The 25,019-nt window shown below is 39.9% G+C and overlaps 1 protein-coding gene across 10 annotated transcripts in view; it reads left to right on the top strand.

Moving 5' to 3' along the window:
- Positions 1-25,019, top strand: part of PLCB4 (phospholipase C beta 4) — a 387,833-nt gene that overhangs the window by 226,927 nt on the left and 135,887 nt on the right. The window contains exon 1 of one of the 10 annotated variants that reach the window (XM_066234671.1): positions 256-586. The exons of 6 other annotated variants lie outside the window; for them this stretch is intronic. In XM_066234671.1, the coding sequence (XP_066090768.1) occupies positions 503-586 (84 nt within the window). In that variant the 5' untranslated portion in view covers positions 256-502. Of the gene's footprint in view, positions 1-255; positions 587-25,019 lie in introns of those variants that run through there. 3 more of the 10 variants (XM_066234672.1, XM_066234679.1, XM_066234670.1) reach the window with 3 other exon arrangements.

Raw genomic sequence — 25,019 nt, 5'->3', positions numbered from 1 at the left:
CTACCTTTTCGTTTAAAAATAATACCATTCGCATTTACCTGTGCTATGACAAAAATCTTTGAAACCGTCACATGTTAATGGACTTTCACTGTTCCTTCAAGTGGCTTTGTCGCAGTTGACTTTACCACACCCTATTGTTGGAAGTGCAGGGTGTTCCCTGTTTTCCACTATAAACAGATTGGCTGCTAGCCAACTCAACCCTTTGTATTTGGCAGAAGGTAAAGCTAAGTCACTTAGAATAAGCTGAGATGGGGACTTACTTGTTTGGTTGCTTAGAAGCCAGAAGGAACCAAGAGACTCGTGTAAACAAAAATCGGCCCTCTGACTAGAAGAGAGGGCTGTGAAATTTCTGGGTGTAAAGAGGAATTTGCTGTTTAGGTCATGTACCCTGAGAAGTTCCATCCGAGGGTGCCGCTGACCTTCCGGCCTCTAGGAAGGAGACTCATTGACTTGCAGGCTCAGAACTGCTCGGTTCCTTCTCCCATTTCTCAGTGCAGTTTGGATGGTGAGTGAAGGACTAGATCCTTGGCTTCACATTGGATTTCCAAGGTGGGAAGAGGAGGCAGGAAAACCTATCAAAGGGCAAGTATGTTCCGCTCTGCTTTGTGACCTAAGAAATGGAATGGGCAGGGAAGGTGGGAAGGGCAGAGGAGGTGGGAGTCAGTCCTAATTTGAGTGGCTTTCTCAACCCCTGAGAATTGAAATTGGCAACGGAAAGTATTCTCCTTCAGAAGAAATACGACAAGGAAACTTATGCCTTGCCTGGATTTTTAATGTTACCAAATACTTATGTTGGTGACTTATTCCTTTAGACTGAGAGCCCCGTCTGTTCATCATGGCCTCTCTTTACCTTCAGCCCCGTTTTTCTTCCATGAAATGTCATTATAAGAGGAGATCATTGAATTGGAGAGAGACACAAGTCCTCACTGAGCAAGCTGCAGTCATTTCAGCTATGAAATCTGTTGGAAACCCCAGCAGACGGTGATATAGCAGAAATGGGCTTCTGTGTGCTGATGTGTGTTCATAGTAACAGCACCTGGAGGCCTCCTTATTTTATGGTTCAGAGAGGGAAAGAGGCAGGAAAGAGACTGTTAGCTCAGGGCAGAGATACATCTGCTTCATGAGACAAAAAAAAAAAAAAAGGCAACAAAAGATGCATAGCATTTTTGCATAATAGATGCGGTTTTGAAAGTTTCTCTGGAGTTAATTTCCCATATTAAATCATGCTTCCTACTTTCTTACAAACTTCACTTTTTTAATTTTTATTTTTTTATTTATTGATTTTTAGAGAGAGGGGAAGTGGTGGGGAGAGAAAGACACACACAAACATTGATTATAACTGGGACTCGAACCTGCAACCTTGGTGTATCCAGACAATACTCTAACTAACTGAGCTACCCAGCCAGGACAGGAACTATACTTTTTAAGAGCACCATGCTGCAATTTTTTAAAAGAATTGAATTCCTTAAAAGAATTCCTTAAAAGTTAAATAGACTGAGGTGAAGTTATCTTCATTCATATTTATTGATTCCATTGTTGATAGCTTTGTGACTTTGAACAAACAATTTAATTTTTCAAGACCTCCATTTTCTTATCTGCAAAACACAAAATAAGGGCACCTACGTCACAGAGTAATTATACAGGTTAGAGGTGAGAAAGTTTTTCAGAAAACATTATTGAAAATAAAGTAAATACTTAAAAATGTGACTATTAACAATCCATGAGCCCTGACTGGTTGGCTCAGTGGTAGAGCGTGAGCCTGGCCATGTGGATGTCCCAGGTTTGATTCCCAGTTGGGGCACACAGGAGAAGTACCCATCTGCTTCTCCACCCTTCCCCTTCTCACTCCACTATCTCTCCTCCCCTCCTGTAGCCACAGCTCATTTCAGACTGAGTTGGTCCCGGGCTCTGAAGATGGCTCTATGGCCTCCACCTCAGGAGCTAAGAAGAGCTCAGTTGCTGAGCAATGGAGCAATGCCCGAGACGGACAAAGCATTGCTCCTAGTGGGCTTGCTGGGTGGATCCCAGTTGGGGTGCACGCAGGAGTCTGTCTCTGCCTCCCCTACTCTCACTGAATGAATAAATAAGTAAATAAATAAACATATAAATAAAATCCATGAATTATTTATGCAAGTGATATTATGCATGTACAATAAAATTTTGGAGCAGTATTTTTCTTGCTATGAGCTAGGTCTGTAGCCTAGGCACATTAACAACAAATTCAAACTAATTCATTAGGGTAAAATGATGGATTAAAAATGCTCCAGACTGGGAGAGTTTCAAAGTAATCCAGCCAAACTGTGAGCTGAATAGATACGTAAACACAACTAAACTCTAAAATGTTTTACATTCATCACATAATATTTTATTACCAAATTTCTTCCAATATTGTGAGTTCTCATATTTAAATTGATAGTCTCTATTTGGTTTGAAATGAGGAGGTTAATGATTTTGCAAAATTAAATTGGGAGTGAGTTAAATTTTAAGCTCTTAGGAAAACTATGGTTAGATGGATGATGTTCTTTTCCATTTAGTTTAATTGAAAAAAAATAGCTATTAAAGTATCAAACACACTCTAAAATTCTGATAAATATTACATGATAACTTTATCTCCATATAAATTTACAAACAATATCAGCCATCTGAGTTAAACAGAAAGTCAGACATCCAGAAGTGAAAAATACAACTATGTGTGGTAAAGTGGCTAATGCACGGCCTTGCTATAAAATGCTATTAAAAAAATGCAGATGCAGCCCTGGCCAGTTAGCTCAGTAGATAGAGTTTCAGCCCAGTGTATGGATGTCCCAAGTTTGATTCTCGGTCAGGGCACACAAGAGAAGTGACCATCTGATTCTCTCCCCCTTTTTTTCTCTCTTTCTGTCCCATAGCCAGTGGTTCCATTGGTTAGAGTGTCTGCTTCAGACGGGGATTGCCGGGTGGATCCCGGTCAGAGCACATTTGGGAGTCTGTCTCACTATCTCCCCTCTTCTCACTTAAAAAAATGCCGATGCCCTTTGTAGTTCATATTTTTCACATAATCTTTGCCTTACTCACTCCTCGGACAGAATAGGAGCCATACTAAGAACAGTTTGGGAGAAAGCAAAGCGTAATGTCAAAAGGGATATGGAATAAAGTGCAGATACACAACTCCGTTGTCACATGGCATACTTATCAAGCCATTTCTTTCCTCATACTATTATTCACACCTTCATCCAAGTTTCTTTAATCACCTCCTAAAATACCAGTCTGCTAGGCACAGGATTTGGAGAAGCAGAGGTGGGAGACTCAAAGACAAGTAAGAAACAAACGTTACTATGTCAAGTTGCTCATAGTCAAATGAACAGATTTGTGGTTATAATAATGAACATCACCCAGAATGTGATATTACGGTTTTAACGCCTTGCTTTAAGTCATCACAAGTAGCTGACTTAATTTTATCATATTCCCATACTCACACTGTGAATTGCTTTGCTAGTTTCTAATTGCTCCCTTATTATTTTTTATTTTCTGCATTCCCTGGGTCTCCTTAATCTTATTTAATAGCATCATTTGCATAACATAATCAGAATGCCCACTTACACATCAGTCATACAGAAAATGCTCATTCCATTCATCCTTATTTTAGCAGGTGTACCAATCAGTGTTTGTTGTGTAACAAATCACCCCAAATTTTTGTGGATCGAAAAAAAATATGCTTTAGATCTCACAAACCTATGTGCTGATTGGGTGGTTTTACTAGTCTGGCTTGGCAAGGACTAGGTGATCTAAGATGGCCTTACAGATTTGATATTTTGGACCTTGACCAAGATAGCTGGGTTGGAAACTTCTCTCCATATGGCCTGTCACCTTCCAGCAGGCTTTCTCAGACTTTTTAACATGGTAGTCTCAGGGTTCCAAAGAGAAGCAAAGAAAGCCTCAGTGATCAAGTGCTTTTCCTGTGTCTGATTTGCATCAAAACAAGTCACATGCCCAAACCCAGATCCAGGATCCATGTGGAGAAATAGTCTCTCCATCTTGATGGAGAACCTGCATGGTCACATCGTAAAGGGGCATGGCATAGGAGGGGAAGGCTTTGTGGCCATCTCTGCGGGTTGTCTGAGGTGCCCAGAGAAGGAGCAGCAGAAGGGCCCACCTCCTTTTCAATCAGAGCTCATTGGCTAGAAGTAGCCATGTGGACCCCTCTAAGGAAGGACACAAAGGAGGATAAAAAGTACATTAGTATTTACATTTGTCTCAAATAACAGAATTATACCTCCCTTATCTACTCTTTAAAAAAATCAATTTGGTCCTTTGAGAGTTAGTCTTACTCAAAGACACCATGAATTTCCATCTTCAGCCTTTCAGTGACCAGAGACTGGTTCTTTTAAATTTTTTATTTATTGATTTTTAGAGAGAAAGGAAGGTGGGGGACAGAGAGAGAGAGAGAGAGAGAAACATCAATTTGTTGTTCTACTTATTTATGCATTCATTGGTTGATTCTTTTTTTGTTTTGTTTTAAGTGAGAGGAGGGGAAACAGACAGACTCCCACATGCACCCCAACAGGGATCCACCCAGAAACCCCCATCTGAAGCTGACGCTCAAATCAACCAAGCTATTCTTAGTGCCTGGGGCCAACACTCAAACCAACTGAGCCACTGGCTGAGAGAAGGGAAGAGAGAGAGAAGGAGAAGAGGGAGTGGGGGAGAAGCAGATGGTTGCTTCTCCTGTGTGCCATGACTGGGGATCAAACTCAGGATGTCAGCACACCAGGCCATTACTCTATCCACCAAGCCCACCAGCCAGGGCCCATTGGTTGATTCTTGTATGTGCCCTGACCAAGGATTGAACATGCAGCCTTGCTGTGTCTAACCAGCTGTGTAAAATATTATATAGCAGATATTTATGTGTTTTAAGTAGAAAAATAAAGCAGGTGAGGAAAGAGATCTTAGTGCTAGTGATGGTAGTGGTGATGGTAGTGGTTGGTGGTGGTATCTATTTTGTAATGAGTGGCCAGGAGAGGCCTCTCAGATGTGCTAACCTATAAATGGTGAGCTGCTAGTAGAATGGCATACAGATGTTTAGGGAAGAACAGTTCAAAATAGGGAAATGGTACATGCAAAGGCCCTGTGACAGAATTATGACTGGCCTCTGTGAGCAACAAGAAAAAAGTATATGTGGTTGGAATCTAGCGAGCATGGGAAAGGACTAGGAACTGGGAAGAGCGAGGTGCATATCTAGAGCATGCAAGGCCTTAGAGTGCATTGCACAGACTTGCCAAGAGAGCTGAAGAGTCATGTAAGTAAAGGGAAAAATGTATCAAACACATTGAGAATTATATGGATTTGGGGAAAGAAATGGGGAATGTTTCTCTGTCCTATGATCTTTCTTTTCCCCCTGCAACATTAAACAAGTTTGTCATCTTCTTCACTCCTTTGAAAAATCTATTTCTGGCCGTGGCCAATGGTTCAGTAGCAGAGCAGAGCCCAGCATGTGGTTGTCCTCGTTTCAATTCCTGGTCAGGGCACACAGGAGAAGCAACCATCTGCTCTTCCCTCCATCCTCGCCTCCATTCTCTATCTCTTCCCCTCCCACAGCCATGACTCAATTGGTTCAAGCACATCGGCCCCAGGTGCTGAGAATGGCTCCGTGGAACCTCTTCCTCAGGCACTGAAAATAGCTTAATTGCGAGCATGATCCCAGATGGGCAGAGCATCAGCCTCAGACAGGCTTGCCCAGTGGATCCCAGTTGAGGTACATGCGGGAGTCTATCTCTCTATATCTCCTCCTCTCACTTGGAAAAGAAGAAAAAGAAAAATAACTACTTCCAAGTTTGACTCTGTATTAACAAATTATTAATATCTATAAAAATATATACAGTGATATTTGGTTAGGTGTAGAAGTGCCTTCTTCCATCAGAAATAGAGAAATAGATTAAAGAAAAATAGATTTAATAGTTTTTGCTGGTAGTTTACTAGATATAAACGGTTTGAAAATGAGTGCGATATGTATGTCTTGCTTTTGTTATAATTTATGTTCTCAAAAATATTAAGTTTTACACCAAATCTAGATAGCTCAGCTTAAGTCATTTGGGTGAAAACCCAGCTAACTATGTAATAAAGAAAAATAAATAAACAGTTACCTAACTTAAAATGGTCGATGTCACATGGCTACCCATGGGATGATGCAGAGGCGTGAGCCGGACTTTCTGCGTAGAAAGACAAAGAGATTTTCTTTTTTCACAAACTCATATTCTATAAAGAAAACCATCAAAAGCAAAGAACTTTCTGTAGTCATTTGGTAGATATAAAACTTATTACAGTATTTTTGTTTGTTGGGTTTTTTTTAACTAAACGAGCTGACAATTTTATTTTCACATTTCACAATACCAATGAAAACTGCTTTCCCTGTCCTGCTGCACCCCTCCAAATCTATTCTCTCTGACAGAAAGAGGGAGCAAGTCTTCCGTGTCATGCTGCTAAAGAACACCCAGAGCCCCAGCACCACGATCTCCTGGTGAAGCAGAACAAGAACCATTAAACTGAAAGAGGCTGCCCTCTCTCCTTATCTGTCTGGTCGAGTCATTCCCGGCCGAGTGAGCACCATCATGGGACTGGTGGGAGGTCTCATAACTGGGGGCCTGGGCATCATTGGCATGTGCCCTCCCATAGGTGGCCTCATTCCAGGAGCAGGTCCCGCTGGCATCATCCCAGGAGAAGGAGGGCCCATCATTGGCATCATGGGAAGAGGTCAAAGAGTCCAGAGGGAAGGCAGGCAGAGGGAAAGGGGATGAGAGGAGGGGATCAAAGAAAGGAAAGACATTTAAACATAACACAGAGAGATAGAGGGCAGGATAGTAAATCATGGAGGGAAAGGGGGAAGGCAGTGAGGGGAGGGGGCAAAGGGGGTATCAGGGAGAACGGGGGGAGAGAGGGAGATATATTTGAGGGTATACTTGTAACTGTAAACACAACAAATTAAAATCAATAATAAAATAAAATAAGAACACTTATTAAAAACTTATTACAAAAGCAACCTATTGTAATAAGTCTAAACAATATAGAAGTGTTTAGAGTTTTAGAAATATAAGGATAGTCAATTCATAGTGTCATTATTTTTAACCAAGCCAAATCATTCTTTTTATGAGCACATTCATTTATTCCCAAGATTATTCGGTCATAGCTGAGTTACTGGCTACATGTGACTAATTTTGGGCTGGTATGGGCATTGTTCAGTCAAAGGAAAAATGGAATGCCCATTTTTACTTGGCTGTGGCCCTCAGTAAATAAACTCTGAACTTTGACCTCTTTTACATAATGTCGCCCTCCTAGTACGGAATTCATGGGACATCTAGAGGTCAGCCGAGGTCTGAGAGCTCTGCAGCTGCTAATAACATCTGTGTCTATTCTGAAACAACTCCTTAAGTGTATAGGGTGCTGCTTTGTTCCAAGAGCCTGCAACCTCTTTGACCTTGAGAGCATCTTTCAAATAGGTTATAGACATGTACAGTTTTGGAGTGAGGAAACTCCTTGAAATATAATTTATGGGATTGTCTTTGGTTTTATAGTACTTGGTTGAAACAGGTCTCGAAATTAGTTCTTCTTACGCTGAGTCTCCTTTTGTCCACTGGACTATGTCTGTGCGTCTTACAAAATCGTGCGGTATCCTATGCAAATGTGTGTATCGATGGATATTTGAAATTAGCTTCAAGTTTAGTGTTTGTTTCCCCCATCCCATTTACTATATATTTTTGGAATGTAGATGCCTATAGTTGGGCTTATCAGTAATCGAGTAGGCTAAAATAATTAACCTAGAAACACATTTGGGGTATCTCCCCAGCCGTAAACCTTCACCCTTTGTAAACGTTTTACTGAAAAGTGGGTCTTGACTTAGCCCGTGAAGAGATGCTTACGGCTGTGGAGGAAGAGAAGGATATAAGTTTGGGAGGTAACAGTTAAGGAACACTTCTTGGTTTCTAGTTTTATATCCTTAGCATCCATTTCTGAGGCTTAAAGCCTTTTGGTTCAATGCCTACAAATAGTTGAAAACTTCATGTTACTGCAGGAGGCCCAGAGGAAATGCCAGTTCTGAAGACATTCACTTAAGCTTTGGGAGGTAATGTGCAACTTTGCAGAGAGAACTGGGGGTATATCTTGAGGTACTACATCTAGGTTAAAACACAACCACACAATTCAGTGGGAGTTCAAGTGTTTATGACCATGCCAAGGGGTCACCATGAGTCATAAAATCCTGGAGAGAGAAACCTAACCAGTTCTTAAAGTCTGCTGAGAACTGAATAAGGAGAAGAGGGTCTGACGTTCGGTAGGAGGGAATTTTCACGAGCCATCAGCATCCGGGTGTAGACTACCCATCTCCTGAGATCTGTATGGTCGCAACACTAAGAAGATTTCCATGGCATCTTTCTGGACACAGGGCTGTGAGCCAAGCCATGTCTCCAAACCCTTGCCGTGTCTCTAGTCTGTAAGTCAAAGAATGACTCTGTTGATGGGGGTCTGGTGAGCTTGTGGGTGCTCTGCAAACTTCAGGTGGTTCTCTTCACTCTCCAGGCAGCATCATTTTTCCAACATGTTTGTTACTGATGAAGATTTTAAAAAAAACCACGACAGCCATTTCACACCGACACAACGTGCATCATCACTCAACACATAGAGGAAGGAATTAAGAGACAGAAGGGATTGTGAAAATACCTAAAGTGATCATTGGCACTTGAGTTAGAATTTGGCTAAAAAATATCAATTTGCTTCCATTCATGAGGCACAGATCATTCATCAGCATGTTTCTGTCGGATTCCGCTGTAACAGGAAAGTGCCAATAGGATGAACCGTTTGGATAAGCTGCCTCACAGTTTCAAAGTACTTTTTTCAAGTTAATCTCCAAGAACGAATATGCAATGGTGCCGTTTTCCTGACGGTATTTTTATGAGCCACAGTTTTACATCCCGCTGCTTATCTGGTTTGAAAATGGTTGTAAATGTTTGCAGAAAGTTAATATTGAGTCTTGCCAAAACCTTAATAAACTTAGTCTAGCACTAATATTTCAGGCTCATGGGGGATTTCTGTATGCTAAGCTAGATTTTCATATTACGGAAATGCAATGGTGACTTTTCCATAAAACCTTAATAAAATGACTGCGATTTACACTGCAGATGTGATGGGAACTTTCTTGAACGAGAGAATGTGCGACTATCTGCATTTCATGGTTTTAGCTTATCTTTCATTTTTTTTCAGATCTCTGGTGGTTTTCTTTCCTTTAAGCCAAAAACACTAATTTTCATAACTTAAGCTAAGAACAGACACAGAATTTTCAAAGGCTCGTTTTCCCTTTGCCAGAGTCGTGTAACTACTGCTGAGGTGCCTGTTGTCCTGATCATCGTCACTGGTCTCCATGCTATTAACAGAAATTAAGTTGGACAGTGTCACCCATAAGATTTAAGTATTTAAGACTAAAGATACCATTTGTGGTTGGCAAGTAGCAGCTGTTTAGTAGTGTACAAGGGTCTAGGACAGGGGTTGGCTAAGGATACAATATTCAGTTCATAAAGTGAGGAATATTTGGCAAACTGTAACTTCTCAAAATTAGAATGTTGGCTGGCATCCTGAAACTGAGAGTTATGTGTCTCCTCGAGAGTGTCATATAGATGACCCAAAATGACCAAACTCTGAAGCCCATAGCATTGACTTCATCATTTATTTATTTATTTATTTATTTATTTATTTATTTATTTTGTCAGATCTAGTTTAGGGTGGCAAAAAGTCTTAAGCGCTGCAGTCAGTGTGAAACAATGTGTCCTAAACTGCCTTTTGTGGTCCCCTTGACGGGCTCACCTCTTTTAAGAGGCTCTTGCAAGTACACAAATCAGAGACAAAATGAAGTCTGTTTCAGGAGTAAAAAGCTATGCTTTTTATTACAATAGTTCCAAGACTATTTGCTAATGCAGAATCAGGTGGGCATTCCCTAAGCAAGCCATCACTTTTTTTCTGTTTACCACTTGAATTTTAATCCATAGTCTTATATAGAATAAATATCCAAACACATGTCACTGCATACTTAAAGTTGTGAGTGTTTGAGACTTCTCTGGGTCAGAGGAATGCTTTGGGAAGAGGCTATTATTAGGTCCTCCCTAGAGATGGAGTAAGTCAGCTTTATTTTCTGAAAAGAAATTAGAGAAGCATTTAATCTACCATCTCACCCTGGGCAACAATCCCTTTGTAACCTCTAAGAACAGAGGAACATCTAAATCCTTAAATGACTGGAAGCAGCTCCTCTGAAATTTAAAAATTATAGTTTTCATTGTAATATAAGTTATTGTTTTCCTGGTGTCAATTTAAAAGCTATACTCCTAAGGTCACGGTTGTTTGTACATTGTTTATCGTCCGAGTGAACACTGGATGTCTGTGTCACTTCTCCCCTGCGCGTGATATTCAGTCCTGCCACGAGAGAGAGTGGGAGGGGTGGGTGTTGGACAGGCAGTTCAAGCATATGATTTTGCCACAGTTCCACAGTTCCACAGATAGGGTTGTGACCTCTGTCCAGTTCACCCGTTCTTGGCCTCTGTCCCCACCCAATTACAGGCAGAGCTCAGATTAACTCTGAAATCCCTGGAAACTTCTTTTATTAATTGTTGCTTAAATGGGGTTATTTACTTCACCAGCTTTCTATTTTATAAATGTGCTTATTGCCTGACCTGTGGTGGCACAGTGGATAAAGCGTCGACCTGGAAATGCTGAGGTCGCCGGTTCGAAACCCTGGGCTTGCCTGGTCAAGGCACATATGGGAGTTGATGCTTCCAGCTCCTCCCCCTTTCTCTCTCTCTGTCTCTCCTCTCTGTCTCTCCCTCTCCTCTCTAAAAATGAATAATAATAAAAAAAAAAAAAAAATTTTAAATGTGCTTATTAAAATTGTGCCACAGAGGTGCACAGAATTTAAGTCTAAAGCAATGAATGATAGGATCTAAACTAGTTTGCTGAGAGGGTGAAATCCCTTGGGAGATGTCCTCCCCAAGATTGCATGAGGTCAAGTTGGTTAAGGTTTCAGCAACTGCCTCTTCACCATTAGCTCGTTACGGTTGGAGTTCACCAGAAGTTCAGATTTGTTTTATATGAAGAACTTGTTTGTTTGTTTGTTTGTTTGTTTGTTTATTGGTCCGGTAGTTATTTTCCTCTGTGAAAATTGTTGTGTTGATCACTTTTATATGAATCTTGATAACTTGACCCATTCTTCTAGACAGTCACTTTGTATCAGTGAGCCCAGCTCAGGACATATTTGGACATCTGAAGTGCTAGAAGGGACACCAGTGGAGGTGAAGAGTGGAGTTCTGGGGAGGAGAGCAGAGGATTGCCACAGGGCTACTACAGGATTGCCACACTAGGGAGAGTACTGAGAACAAAAAGGAAGGAGGACCAAAGGGGAGAAACAGACGCATGTGGAACGGGGCTCAATGGGGTATAAGGTGAAGGTAGGAGTTAAAGTCAAGAGAGGTTAAGAAAAATCAGGAATAAGGAAAGGACACTGAGTGTGAAGACTAGAAGGTCCAGCTACTCAAAAGGTCATTTTTGACAGAATATTTAAAGCAGAGTCCATACTTTCAGACATTTACAGTGAGTCCATAGATAGGAAATGGTGATGGTGAACGAAGCTTGTTTTTATTATTTAAAGAAAATTGGCCATGGGAGGGTATGGCATGGGTGGCCAAAATATATCTTAATTATAAGCCTTTGTCTCTTTAAAACTTCATGTTTTGTTATTAAACCTAATTTAACTTATCATTCATATAATGGTCATAATTGAATCCTATTTTCTTTCCCATTTTACCTTGGGGTTTGGTTTCAATTAGGGCAGAATAAAAATAAATATACATAAAAAGGCTTTCTCACACTTGTGATTTCCTCAGGGTTAAATATAGGCAATCACATTAATTTTGTGGTAATGCCCCCCACAAATACTTCAAAATAGCATGATAGGCCAACTAATGTCATGGGCCAAGTGGCTACATCCCCAGGTTTTGATAAAATTGTTTCCTGTATCACATTTAGAATACTATAAAACACAAAGGTAAGAATTAAAGACACAATAATCTTTTTAACATGAAAAAAATTTTTATGATAACATTTAAAAAATAAATAAACCTTGAATTCATTTTTCTTTGGGGCAATATAAACTACTTCCCAATTTTGAATCTCAGGTAATGAGGATCTCGGTCCTCAGGTAAGTTTGAAGTAGGAAATCCTTATTTTTGGTTTAACTACCTCTTATCTTACTAAAGCAACTTAAACACAATCTCAGAACAATAAAACTTTCCCTCATCTTCATTGGAGGTCATATCATCAACGTGTTTTATTGAATTTAAGAACATTTCATCATGAGAAGAAGCAAGGTCAGACAGTGAGAATTTAAAGTCAAGAGGTTTATATTTTCAGTTCTACCATAATTTGAGAGAGCCTGCTTTTCACATTTTGCACTGGGAGTTTGATTTCTAACCTAAAAAGAGAGTGTGTGAAAATACTTGGTAGACTAGAAGGCATTGCATAGATGTTGGATGCTGTTATTGGGAGAGCTGTGGGAAGTTTGGTGGGTCAACAGTAATTATCCCCTGACATCTGCATTTATTGTTAAATAGCAGTGACAGGAACCGCTTTTATTTTTCCTTCCTGCAGGAAGTCTCCAGCTTCTCTCGCCTAATGAGAATATCATCCTTCCAGTTTCCAGGTCAGGCTCTTGACTTTTCTCTGGTGTCTTTGAAACTTGCCCGCAATCAATCTTGCAGCATTTTGGAATGAGTCAAACTTTACCCGTTAAGAAACAAAATAATTGATTGCAGACACCAGGACCGAAGCGGTTTTCAGTGACTCTGCTTATTAGTGTCAACATGTGAGGGAACCGAGGGCTCGTCTAACAACGGGGCAGCCAATTCAGTTAAAGAAGCTCCATTTTCCTCTCTCTTTGCTTTCCCACCCTGCTGATTGGGCTTGAATTAAGTTAGAGGCATTTGCTAAAATAAAATATGACTGGAACTCTTGGGAATCACTTCACATCCTACTTCTCTGACCTCTGATATCCTTCCCATTGCCTCTGGGCCTTGTTCGAGAGAGGGATGTTTTTCAGTGTCTGTAAAAGCAATAGAAGCAAACATTTAAAAATAAGCCAGCAAAAGCACACATAGTATGAAAGGGACAATTATTTGAAGGCTGTTGACCTTACCAGAATTGGGTAAGCATTTGGCGTCTTGAAAGTCCACTTTGATACTGAAGAGCTGTCTCCCTGTTATTACCCTGTCACTTGCTCTTCAATGCACAATGGAACCGCATTGTTTTTGATATTACTTGGAGTCATCTGAATGTGGCTTTCATTTTAGGAGTAAAATATATTTCAGGAAGGATATATATGGTACTTAAACAACATCTATGTTTACTTGGAGCCCAAATCATGTTTAATCAAACTGTTCAGAGCTGAAAGGGATCAGGAAAAAGGATTGTTTCAACCTCCGGTTGTTACAAACAAGGAGACTAAGCCTCCAGGGACTTCGGGGGCTCCCTGAAGGTCGAACCAGTAGTCGGGATAGAGCTGGGACTGGAATCCAGGTCATCCATCTCTGATTGCCCTGCTGTTCCATTCCAGCAGGCTGTACAGGTCATATTAATTTAATATTAATTGTGGAACAGATGTAATATATAATTAAAGTCAGACCCATTTTTTTAAAGTATGGCCAAATTACTTATAGAAGCATAAAATTTGGATCATTCTAACTTTTCTAATTTCACATTAGAAGACCTATTTCAAATTGTATGAGGATTGGTGCTGGTGTTTCTTAGGGGAATGATGGGGGAACAGTGCAGTGTTCAGTCTCCTGGTCCCTTGGACAGAGCTGAAGACAGCTTGTATTCTAATTCATGCACCTAGTTTTTATGTGCACTCACACTCACATAAACCAGTGCGCACAGGAAATTTTCTGCCTCATTGGAAATAATGGCTAATTGCATAATGCCACACCTGGAAAAATAAAGCAAAAACCCTGGAAAGATAGCACTTTTCATATAAATGAACTGAGATGAAGGATTTTGCTTCTTTTTCCTTTCAGACTAATTGTATTTTTTTTTTGCATAAAAAAGAGAAAAGCATAGGCAGTTCTTAAAAATTTTTTGCATGAACACAATACATTATACGAATCATGCATTATAGAACTGGACACTTGAAAACTATATAATTTTATTAGCCAATTTAACCCTAATACAATCAATAAAAACATTAAAAAAACAAAACGCAAACAAAGAAAAGAATTTGCATAAATATAAAAAATAAAATCAACTTCCTCCAAAAGCTCCAAAATGGAACTTCTTTGACTGAATTCGCTGCCCCTTTGTTAGACAAGCCCTTAAATTTCATGTAATTTTTTCCCCTTGCTATCTCTGTTTTATTCCATTTCTGTCCTTTCTTTAAGCTTTTGAAGAATGGCAGTGAAACGTTTTGAACACGTAAGTGAGGAGGTAATTGAATTTGTTTGAGATTTGAGGTTCTTATTTAAGCTACATCCCTTGGCCCACCAATTATTTTCCGGTTGTGAGGTACCCTTGTGTGTATGAGCATTCAGACTGTTAATTCTGGATATCTCTTAGCTCAGAACCTAAGGAAGACTGTTTTATTTTCTCCTTTTAAGGTCTGGACCATGGTCCAGTGTCCATAGTCTTACACATTCTCCTCATCTTGTGACTCCTGTATAATAATAGCAAAGACCTGTTTATAAAATCGCTTGGAGAATGTTTAAATATCAGGAATCTTGATTAAATTTAAGAGCCCATTGTCTGCGTATGTTTATTTTAATAAGAAAGTAGTTTTTAAAATAAAGCATTTTTCAAGCCCTTGAATGTGTGCCTGCTCCTAGTCCAAAACAGTTGTTCCTGTTTTTGTAAGATCACATCTTATAGTCCTCAGACTTACTCCATATCCATGCCTGCAGCAACATTCAGATAGATTATTCAGGCAAAGATAAAATAAAAATCACTCCTTTGAAATATTCAGATAATTAAGGCAAAATCAGACCTCCAAAGAGAGCATTCTTTCCTGACATGTATGATTTGTGTTGGTGATATTTTGCCTAATAACTGTGGGAGAGCCAGTCCAAGGGTAAAGAAAGGGCATAATATGGAAGACTGGTCATAGGAAAGGGGAGGAACTCATGAACAGTCTAGGGAGTGTCTTCTAAAGACTCCAACTCGATGACCAAGAAAAATGGCGCACCCCATGAGGACATGTCCAGGGTGTGACCCCACCTCAGGATCCAGGTACCAGTCGGAGCAATTGCAAAAGAGAATCAGTGGTCAGAGATCTGGGCTAAGGGGCTTGGCATAGCAGGGGTTGAGGTGGGATGTATAGCCAAGAAGTTACTCATAGGTCTCACCACACCAGGCTGCAGAACCCCGTGAAGAGTGGAAACTTGTTTTACAGGCTGGGTTCCAGCCACGCACCAGGGGGGAGCAGGATACAAGTTGGGGACAAGAGACTGAGAACAGCACTTCAAGATCCTGGAGGGGAAGAGCCAGTACAGTGGTACCCACATGTGCACATGGTTAAATGGAGAAAAGTTTATTGTTCTCTGCCTTGGTTGTTTTTAGGCTTGGCTGAGGGCTCCTCCACAGAATAAGATATTTATTGATTCATTCTGTTGCTCATTCATTGTTTACTGTGAGTACCCACTGTATGGTGGACATCATAATAACCAATGGCTGGCCTTCCCGGAGTTTCTCCTATAGTGAGGATACAGATAAGCAGCATTGTGGGTTCTGCAATGAGGATGTGCAGAGTGCTCAAGTGAAAATACAGGATTGCTACCTGCCCAGTTTCTCTTGTTGATACCCACAGGCTAACCATAACTAACCAAGTATAGAAGAGAGATTCAGGAATGAGGCGGAAAGAGAAATATGCATAATGCTCAATGTTCTTTGGGGCAATGAGTCAAGTTTGACAAATCAGGGGAAAATAATGTAAATGAAAGTGATGTTTTTTTGAGATGAGCTGCTTTGCAATGTGGCCAAAGGCATATTTCTTCTAGAACCCTCATGGTTTAATATGATCTGTTTCCTTGGCTCTTTTGTAAATGGCATCTCCATAAAGACTAAGCTTCTTGCTTGAACTTTTACTTACCCAATTTTTTCTTTCTGAGTTCTTAGGAGAAATATTAGCATTCATAGCTTATAGTTATCAGGGACCATAAAGGTTTAGTTCAAAGAGGAAGTGCTTAAAGGTCCTTGTTAGGTCACTGCAATGTCTACATTGTAGATTAAATAGATGTTGTGTTTGTGTGTTGTGTTGACTGTGTGGTTATGTCAACCTTTGTTTGCTTTCTTTAAGTCACCTGTAACCTTTAACCGGTTTCTTCAGACTTAATCCTTATGAACAGGGCTTGAAAGAAATCCTTGAGGAAATTATTCATTTATTTTAAGTCTTCAGTATCTACTGTTGGTCTTGGTTGGAAAGCAAGTACCAGGACCCAGAATCTTGTATCCTCAATTTTTCAACGCCTCCCTGATAGAAGTGTTAATTCTAGGCAAATGAATTGTCTTTATTACTTAGCTGAGGGTTAGTCTCAAATTCTTAGCAAGTCTCTCCCTGGTGAGCCTGCCTGGGCTATTTTTTTTTTTTTTTGCCTTTTGATGAAGACTTGATTCAAACCAGTTTTTTTCAAACTTTAGCTAACGTCACAGTCACCTGGCCATCTGGATACACCATACATCTCTGGACCCTACCCGAGATTCTCTGATTCAGACATCTAGGCGGCTCCTGAGATTTTGCATTTCTAATAAGTTTCCCCTTATTTGGGGAATACCACACTTTGAGAACCACTGTTTAAGGCAAGCCCATAGGGCCTAAATCTTCTCTGATTTTTTCCCTGTGCTCCTGGCTTGAGTCCCCAAGATGGCTATCTAGATTTTATCAATAGCTCTAAGAGTTTTCCAGTTAAGAAGTAAGGCTGAGAATAAGGTCAACACAAACCCTCATTTTCATAGCCTCCACTCTGGAACCTCGGGGCTCACCAGGGACAAAGCCCCCAACTTCTATCCTAACTGCATAACAAACACCATGAAATAGCCTACCTGTGATGGCACAGTGGATAAAGCATCAACCTGGAATGCTGAGGTCACTGGTTGAAAACTCCAGGCTTGCCCAGTCAAGGCACATTTGGGAAGCAACTACAGTGAATTGATGCTTCCTGCTCCTCTCTGCCCTCTCTCTCTCTCTCTCTCTCTCTCTCTCTCTCTGTGTGTGTGTGCCCTCTCTCTAAAATTAATAAATAAAATCTTAAAAAAAGAACACCATGAAACAAGATCCAAGAGAGACAATTATGTGTAAAATCTATTTATGACCTCCACCTAGAACGGTACTTAATCTGCCATGTTACCATTTTGCTTCTATGTTGTATTATACTTTAATCCGCAGGTTACATAGAGACACCAAGGCAGAATACAGAAGAAATTTTGAGGATTTTATTAATTAGCTGGCTAGCTCCATGGGGCACAGTCCCAAATCATGTAGAAAGTCCTTACAATTCTGTGGCTGATTTTATAGATCAAATCACATTCCGGTTGGGGTGAGTAAGGAGGAGCTCATGATCCCTTTGTCTAGAGGTATACATTACTCTCATGACTTTAGGGTGAGTCTGAGTATAGGAATTCTTGATGAAGGTACATAAACATTGTTTTGTAAGGTTTTCAGATAAGTTCTATCTTCTTTGCTCTGTGTGGCAAGTGGCCCCAGGCACCCTTTCAGAAAATTCTAGGAATTAGCTAAACTGACTAGATGACCCAGTTGTTCTTGTAAGCCAGGAAGCTCCTGCATTCTTCCCTTTCCATTCTCTACAGAAAGGAGGGGGTAAGAAGCCTGACTTTTCCTCTTTAAAATGGCGTTGCTAATACTAAGTTTTACAGTTCCTTGGCACCTTATCACACTATTTTCCCAGACCTTATCAGAACCCTTCCTGTAGGACTGAGAACCGACCTCTCCCAGATGCTGTTGTGTAGGGCTGATACCTATATCTCAGGGAGTTGTTTTTGTGTGTGGTAAACGCTACACAATCCCCATAACTTCTTTTAGTTCTGGTCTTGAAAAGAGTGACAAATTTTTCTATTTTTTTGTCATTTGGTTCCCGTTCCTCACATGGGGCACCATTTGTTGTGGAGACAATGACTGGAGACCACAGGGCGTGCACCAAAGGACCTAGGGGAGACCACCTCACAATCTCCTATACAGGTTTCATTAGAGGCCGACCCCCAGTCCTTATGGGTATTTATACATACACACAAATAGAAGCAGAGATGAGAATGAGGAAGTCAGGAATGGGAACTTCTTTAGAGCAGACATTAGGGCAAAGGAGTAGCTCAAATGTCCCCAAGTATTGATTAATCAGAATTGCTAATTCTATCCCTATTGTACTGCTTTCAGTGCTTTTGGTAGTAAAGCCACTATGGCCTTTGCCTCAGGGCACTGAACTCTGTCCCTGTTCTGTGTTCCTATTCAGAGCCTCTACAATTTTTGACATAAAGAAAAAAATCTGCCCCTTTGTCTGTAAGTATTCCATGGTTGCCTAGTTGTCTTATTTCCCAGGACTTGTATTTCTCAGGGCTGAAGTTAACTCAAGTTTATCTTAAATACTCAGTAGTAGGAAAATACCTTCTGCTGTTTTAAGAAAGTTACATTGGCTTCCTAATTATGATGACTATTGAAATGGAGAGAGACAAAGATGAGATAGATGTTTGCTCTTTCCATTTTATTCTTCTTCAGTTTCTGTATTTTAAAAACTCCAGGAAATTGATTTAAACAGGAAGTGCTTTATTGGTAAATAAATATACCTATTGTATATTTAGGGACAATTTAGCTGATTTCTGCTGGCAAAGGCCTTAGGGCTTTTTTTTTTGTAGTTCAGAATCCAAAAATTACTAAATCCAGCATTACCAAATCTGTTTTATTCCCAACTGTACAAGAGAGGATTCAGAGTTAATAACAAAGTTTTAGTCTGTATTATTAAGTAACTTTTTCCTAAGAAGCAGTCACAACTAGTGTGTGTGTGTGAAGGTTCCTTATATACAGTCAATATTTTAAATTCTGAAAGGGAAAGGAGAACATTTTACAGTTTTATTTGTTACTTCCTGCTGTTTGTTCCTGCCAGGGGTTGTGATGGAAAACATGGACATTATTTAAAAACTGATTTATGTCAAGGAAAATGAAATAAGATTTTTCATGTCATCTTCTCTTTTTTTTTTTTTTAAATTTATTTATTAATTTTTAGAGAGGAGAGAGAGTGAGAGAGAGAGAGAGAAGGGGGGAGGAGCAGGAAGCATCAACTCCCACATGTGCCTTGACCAGGCAAGCCCAGGGCCTCGAACCGGCGACCTCAGCGTTCCAGGTCGATGCCCCACCCACTGCGCCACCACAGGTCAGGCTCATGTCATCTTCTCTTAAGAGAACATTTTTCTTGAATATAAAAAGTAAAATCACTGAATATTTTAAAATTCAGAACATGTTAAAGAAAATAAAAATCACCTAAAATTCTGTCACCAAGATTAACTATTGCTTATATTTTGGTATATGTTTTGCTAGTCTTTTTCCCCTGTTAAAAAATGTGTGTGGGCCCTGGCTGGTTGGCTCGGTGGTAGAGCATTGGCCTGGCGTGCGGGGGACCCGGGTTCGATTCCTGGCCAGGGCACATAGGAGAAGCGCCCATTTGCTTCTCCACCCCCCCTCCTTCCTCTCTGTCTCTCTCTTCCCCTCCCGCAGCCAAGGCTCCATTGGAGCAAAGATGGCTCGGGCGCTGGGGATGGCTCCTTGGCCTCTGCCCCAGGCACTAGAGTGGCTCTGGTCACAGCAGAGCGACGCCCCAGAGGGGCAGAGCATCGCCCCCTGGTGGGCAGAGCGTCGCCCCTGGTGGGCGTGCCGGGTGGATCCCGGTCGGGCGCATGCAGGAGTCTGTCTGGCTGTCTCTCCCCGTTTCCAGCTTCAGGAAAAAAAAAAAATCTGTGTGTATGCGTGCACATGCATGTGTATAAGAATAAGGTGACCAACTTTTTTACAATGAAAAGGAGGACAAAAATAAATGGAAGAAAACAATATTGTTAATAAAAGAAACATTTTATTCATTGCAACAATAATATACTATAATATGATAAATGCATAATAAAAACATTTGTAATATTTTATATTGTAATTATGCTTACATGCCTATTAATTTTTAATAATAATTATAAGAAAAAAGTACTCATTTAGATACAAATAAGTCACATCACACGCAATGGATCTACTCTGCATCTATCAAATACAGACATTTACAGATTAGTCTTCCAGTATCAAAAAGGAGGACATGTAGGAAGACACTTTTCGAGGAAGGACAGAACTTACAAAAGAAGGACTATCCTCCCTAAAGGAGGACAATTGATCACCTTAGTAAAAGAAGTATGTATATAGCATGTAAATGTTTGGATCATTCTTGCATATAGTGCTTTATTTGCTTAATAATATATTCAGAGCATTGTGTTTGCTTGACAAGAGTTGTTAATATTTTTAGAAATTCTTCTAAATTTGCTATTGTTAAGAAAATAACTTTGTTGAAAACATTTTTAATGGTCACAGACTATTTAAATGCTGTAGTGTATTTAACCAATTGCTTAGTGATTCTCATATAAAGACAATATTTTTCTACCATAAATAGCACAACAATGAGTATCTTTGAACTACTATACATAGATTTTCTGTGCATTTCCTTAGAATAAATTCTACTAGTAGAATAACTAGATCAAAAGGTATGAATATTTCAAGGCTATAGAAATGTTATGCAGTTATTTTCTACCTAGCTCTACAAGAATGCTCTTACCCCAGTCCTCAATTGCGTTGCCTATTATCACTTCCGTAATCTTACAACTTTTATATATTTTTGAAAAGATTATTTAATGGCTTGATAAAAATGGAAGTATTTTTTAGCCAGTGGAGAAAACTGCCATTAATGGTGCAATAGATCGGTGTCAAATTAGATTTTTACTTTAAGTAAAGACATTTATTTAAAAACACTGGATGATCTGATCTAGCTGTCCATCTGGTTTTAGAAATATAAGACATTTTATTTAAAGATTGAAGAGCAAGACATTGAAATCTGCTTTATAGAATCAACTAATTGTCTTTTCCTCAGTGGAAATTTTATCTCAACACTGTGTGTTTTGGAAAACAACTTTGGCTGTTCTTATCATGGGGTCATATCAGGTCCTGGGTTATTTGGTTTAATGGCATTTGTATGGTTAGATGGGGAAGAGATAAGTTCTTTATGGAAACTGTTTTTGTCATGTGGTTGACACATGGAAGAATCCACTGTTTGTCTCTTCCAGCTTTTGGATTGCTGCCAGTACCCCAGAACTTGTGGCCGCATCACTTCAATCTTTGCTTCAGTGGCAGATTACCTCTTCCTCATCAGTCTATGTCAAATCTCCCTCTGTCTCCCATTTAAAGGACATTTGTGATGACATTTAGGGCCCATGAGGATAATTCAAGATAATATCCTCATTTCAAGACCCTTTACTTAATCACTTCTCCAAATTTCTTCTTTGCCATGTAAGGCAGCACTCAGAGATTTAAGAGATATGGATATGCCTGTCTCTGGGTGGGTGGGGGGGGGCATTATTCAGCCTATCTTACTCAGGACCTTAAATGTACTTGATTTCATTAACTTGCCACCATCAGTTCTACTAGAACATGAAGCATATGTCCAGAAACAAAATACTTTTGCCAAAGATAGGCCCATGAGGCAGAGTTGACTCAGTACTTGAACCAGCATATCAAGGATAGGTGGTCTGCTAAATCTTAAGGACTGCCCAACAGATTGGAAGATGCATGACAGAGCAGGCCAATGAACAAAGGGCTGCTCTTCCTTGGTTCGTGCCACCCGAGTGGATAAATGTGTGACAAATGGAAGGCCTTCTTTATGGATGACGTGCATGTCCTACTTGAATATTTGGTCCCCAAAAGCCTACCTGAGCTCCCTTGTCATCATCCTGCTTAATAACTCCTTCAGGTTTCTGTCACCTTCTTTAGAAGCAGCCTTTGGCCATTGCTGTGAAACAAGGCCTTCTAAGAGCCCCCCTCTTTTTTTGTCCCCTCCTTCCCGAGCTCCATAGTCCAAGGATTTTCCCCCTCTGCAGCCAGTGCAATAGCTAATCCATTCAAGTTGCATAAGAACTTAAAAACAATACAGCTATTGAAAAGTTCACTGGCCTCCTTCCAATAGCTGCTCAAAGGGTTTACTCTGGAAAGGGCGCTGAGGTATATATCCCCTTCTTTGTGTAAATTCTCCTTTTCTTTCCACGTTCCCGAAGAAGAAGGCTCCTTTCTTGTGGGCTCTGTAGGGTGAAGTAATGTTCTCCAGGAGCTGGAGGAGGCAGTTGAACCTTGAAGTATCTTGTATGTGAGGCCTTACAAGGCAAGCCAGAGAATTTGAGAAGAGGAACCTTTGACATGGCCCAGGAAAATGGTTTTTTATTACCTGTAGGTTGGGCTTTGAGATCATTGCAGAAAGGAGTGTAGTTGTAGAGTGAACAGTGCCCCTCTTCATACTTTGTAAAAGAAGTCACCGTTTCTTTAACTTTCTCTGGAGTCAGTTGGACTACAGTGTGTACCTTAGTTTGTTCCCACTTTAACTTGCAGGTCATAGTTTTACCATCTGTATAAAATAACCCAGCCACTGTCTCTTACAACAGGCCTTAGGAAGTATTTCCGGACACTACAAGAAACAGCTCTCTGTTTATAATTAGAAAAATACAAGATACCCCAATGATGCTTTGCAGAAATGCCTCTTACCTTGTTCAGAACCCCAAAAGCTCTGAGAAGATAAGCAATAAAAAGAGCTCCCACCTCCACTGCTGACGGTTAAGAGATTAAAGTCAAAATGATCCTCCTTTTTCCATTAGCCCCCACCAAAGTCCTTCACATAATGACACCATGATGATGCGATTGGTACCCAAAGTAGAGATGAATATTTTAGTAGTAAGGACAGCAGTGAAGTCTGAGAAACACCATGTACTGAGTACTTATGCTGAGTGTTCTTTCGCTGAAAGAATCCGGAGTTAAACCAATGAAAGCTGATGCAAGTTGATAGAAGCTTTCTCTTCATTTTCATTTTTGATATGAACCTTTTTTTATATCAGCAGTCTCTTGTTGCCTGCCATTCCCTTTAAAGTAAAACCAAAGGGAATTATTGAAAGGCACAGTTGGCAAGGCTGAGAACCAATAAAGGTCTTCAGGAGAGATGCTGTGCCCGTTCTTCTCCATAGTCCGGTCAGCTAGGGAGGCTGCCATATTGTTTTTTCATCTGTCTTTCATGTTTACAATTGAGTCCCGGTAGTTGGTTATTCTGAACAACACACCCATGACAACAGGAGGGACTCTGCAGGTCTGTTTTTATCTTCAGATCTCTTTTTCTGGCATGAAAGGCACGAATGCACATCATTGCATGAAGAGGCTGTGTATGTGTGTGTGTGTGTGTGTGTGTGTGTGTGTGTGTGTGTTTCTCAGACAGATACTAAGAAATGACATGGAAAGACACAAATAAAGACAAACTGAGAAGACCAGAGATACAGAAAAATAGGAAGAGAGACCCAGTTACAGTCCTAGTGGGAGACAGAGAGACATGGACCTACCTACACATGGATGGACTGGGAAAAGGCACCTCTGCCTTCTCCCACTCTCTGCCTCTGACTCATCTTCTTGGCTTTACCTACGAGGCCTCGGTGCTGATTAATGGAGAGCTGCTTCTACCTTAGCTGGCCTGGTTGGAGCGCCCTTCATGCTTTCACCAGCTTGTAGCCTGGTCAGTAATGAGTGATGAAGAAGTTCTTCCTCAAACTGCAGTGGTGGCCATTGTGAGAAAGCACTTTGAAATGTGGCCTGATCTATTCTGATATATATACTTCATCCACTTTAAAACTTGGGGGACTAAAGAATCATTTATCCACCTATCTGTATGATTTCAACATTTTTTTATATTTGCAATTTATTTGCATGCACACACATAATCCAAGAATATATTCCCATAATCACAATGTCCAGCACAAAGATAATACTAAAGATACATTGATTTTCAGCTCCAATCCTTATTTCCTCCCTAGAAGTAAGCAGGGTCATAAATTTGAAAGATTCTTTCCAACGTTTTAAATGATTTATCTATATATACCTGTATGTACCTAGTGAAATATATAGGTTTCTCTTGTGTGTGTGTATTTACATAAATGGTATTACACTGTTCGTATCATTCTATAGCTGTGTATTTAGGTAAATATTATCACACTGTTCATTATTCATATCATTCCTGTGGCTTCCTGTTTTCACTTAATGTTATGTGCTAGAGACCTTTCACATTTAGGTGTACCTTATCTTGTAACATGCACCAGGGTATGTATATACTAGACTTTTCTCCTTAATCTCATTAGGTAGTGAATCACATTGATTTGTTTTCAGTGTTAAAGCATTTTGAATTATTGTTTTAATAACTTTCTGGAATAGATTTGTTCATATTTTAGCTAGAATTTTTCTCTCTCTAAGTGATAATGAGTTCTAAGGTTGATTGGTTTCTTATTAACCCCCTTAAGATGTTGTTGTCAGGATCTGATAATGGGACTTGTGAAATGATTTGGGTAATAGCTTTACTTTTATATATAGATATATAATATATATCTCCTGAAGAAATGTAGGTACATAGGATTTATCTTTTCCTTGAATATTTGGTAAAACTGTCCTGTAAAATCATATGGCCTAATCTTTTACCATTTTTTTTTTTCAGTTGCTTCTTAGGTCTTTGGTTTGCTTAAGGATTCTGCTCATTTTTTTTGTTTTGAGCCAATTTTTCTTTAACTTTGAAAACCTTCCAAGTTATTAAGGTTTTCAAATATTTTAATTAAAGTTATACCTAGTATTCCTTTACAGTTTTCACCCTTCCCTCTTTGTTATTAGAGCCCAGTTTTCATTGTAACTGTTGCATTTATGCTTCCTTCTCCTCCTCCTC

Source organism: Saccopteryx bilineata, chromosome 6 (assembly GCF_036850765.1).
Source record: "Saccopteryx bilineata isolate mSacBil1 chromosome 6, mSacBil1_pri_phased_curated, whole genome shotgun sequence".
NCBI classification, from domain to species: domain Eukaryota; kingdom Metazoa; phylum Chordata; class Mammalia; order Chiroptera; family Emballonuridae; genus Saccopteryx; species Saccopteryx bilineata.
This window is presented reverse-complemented; position numbering and strand designations above follow the sequence as displayed.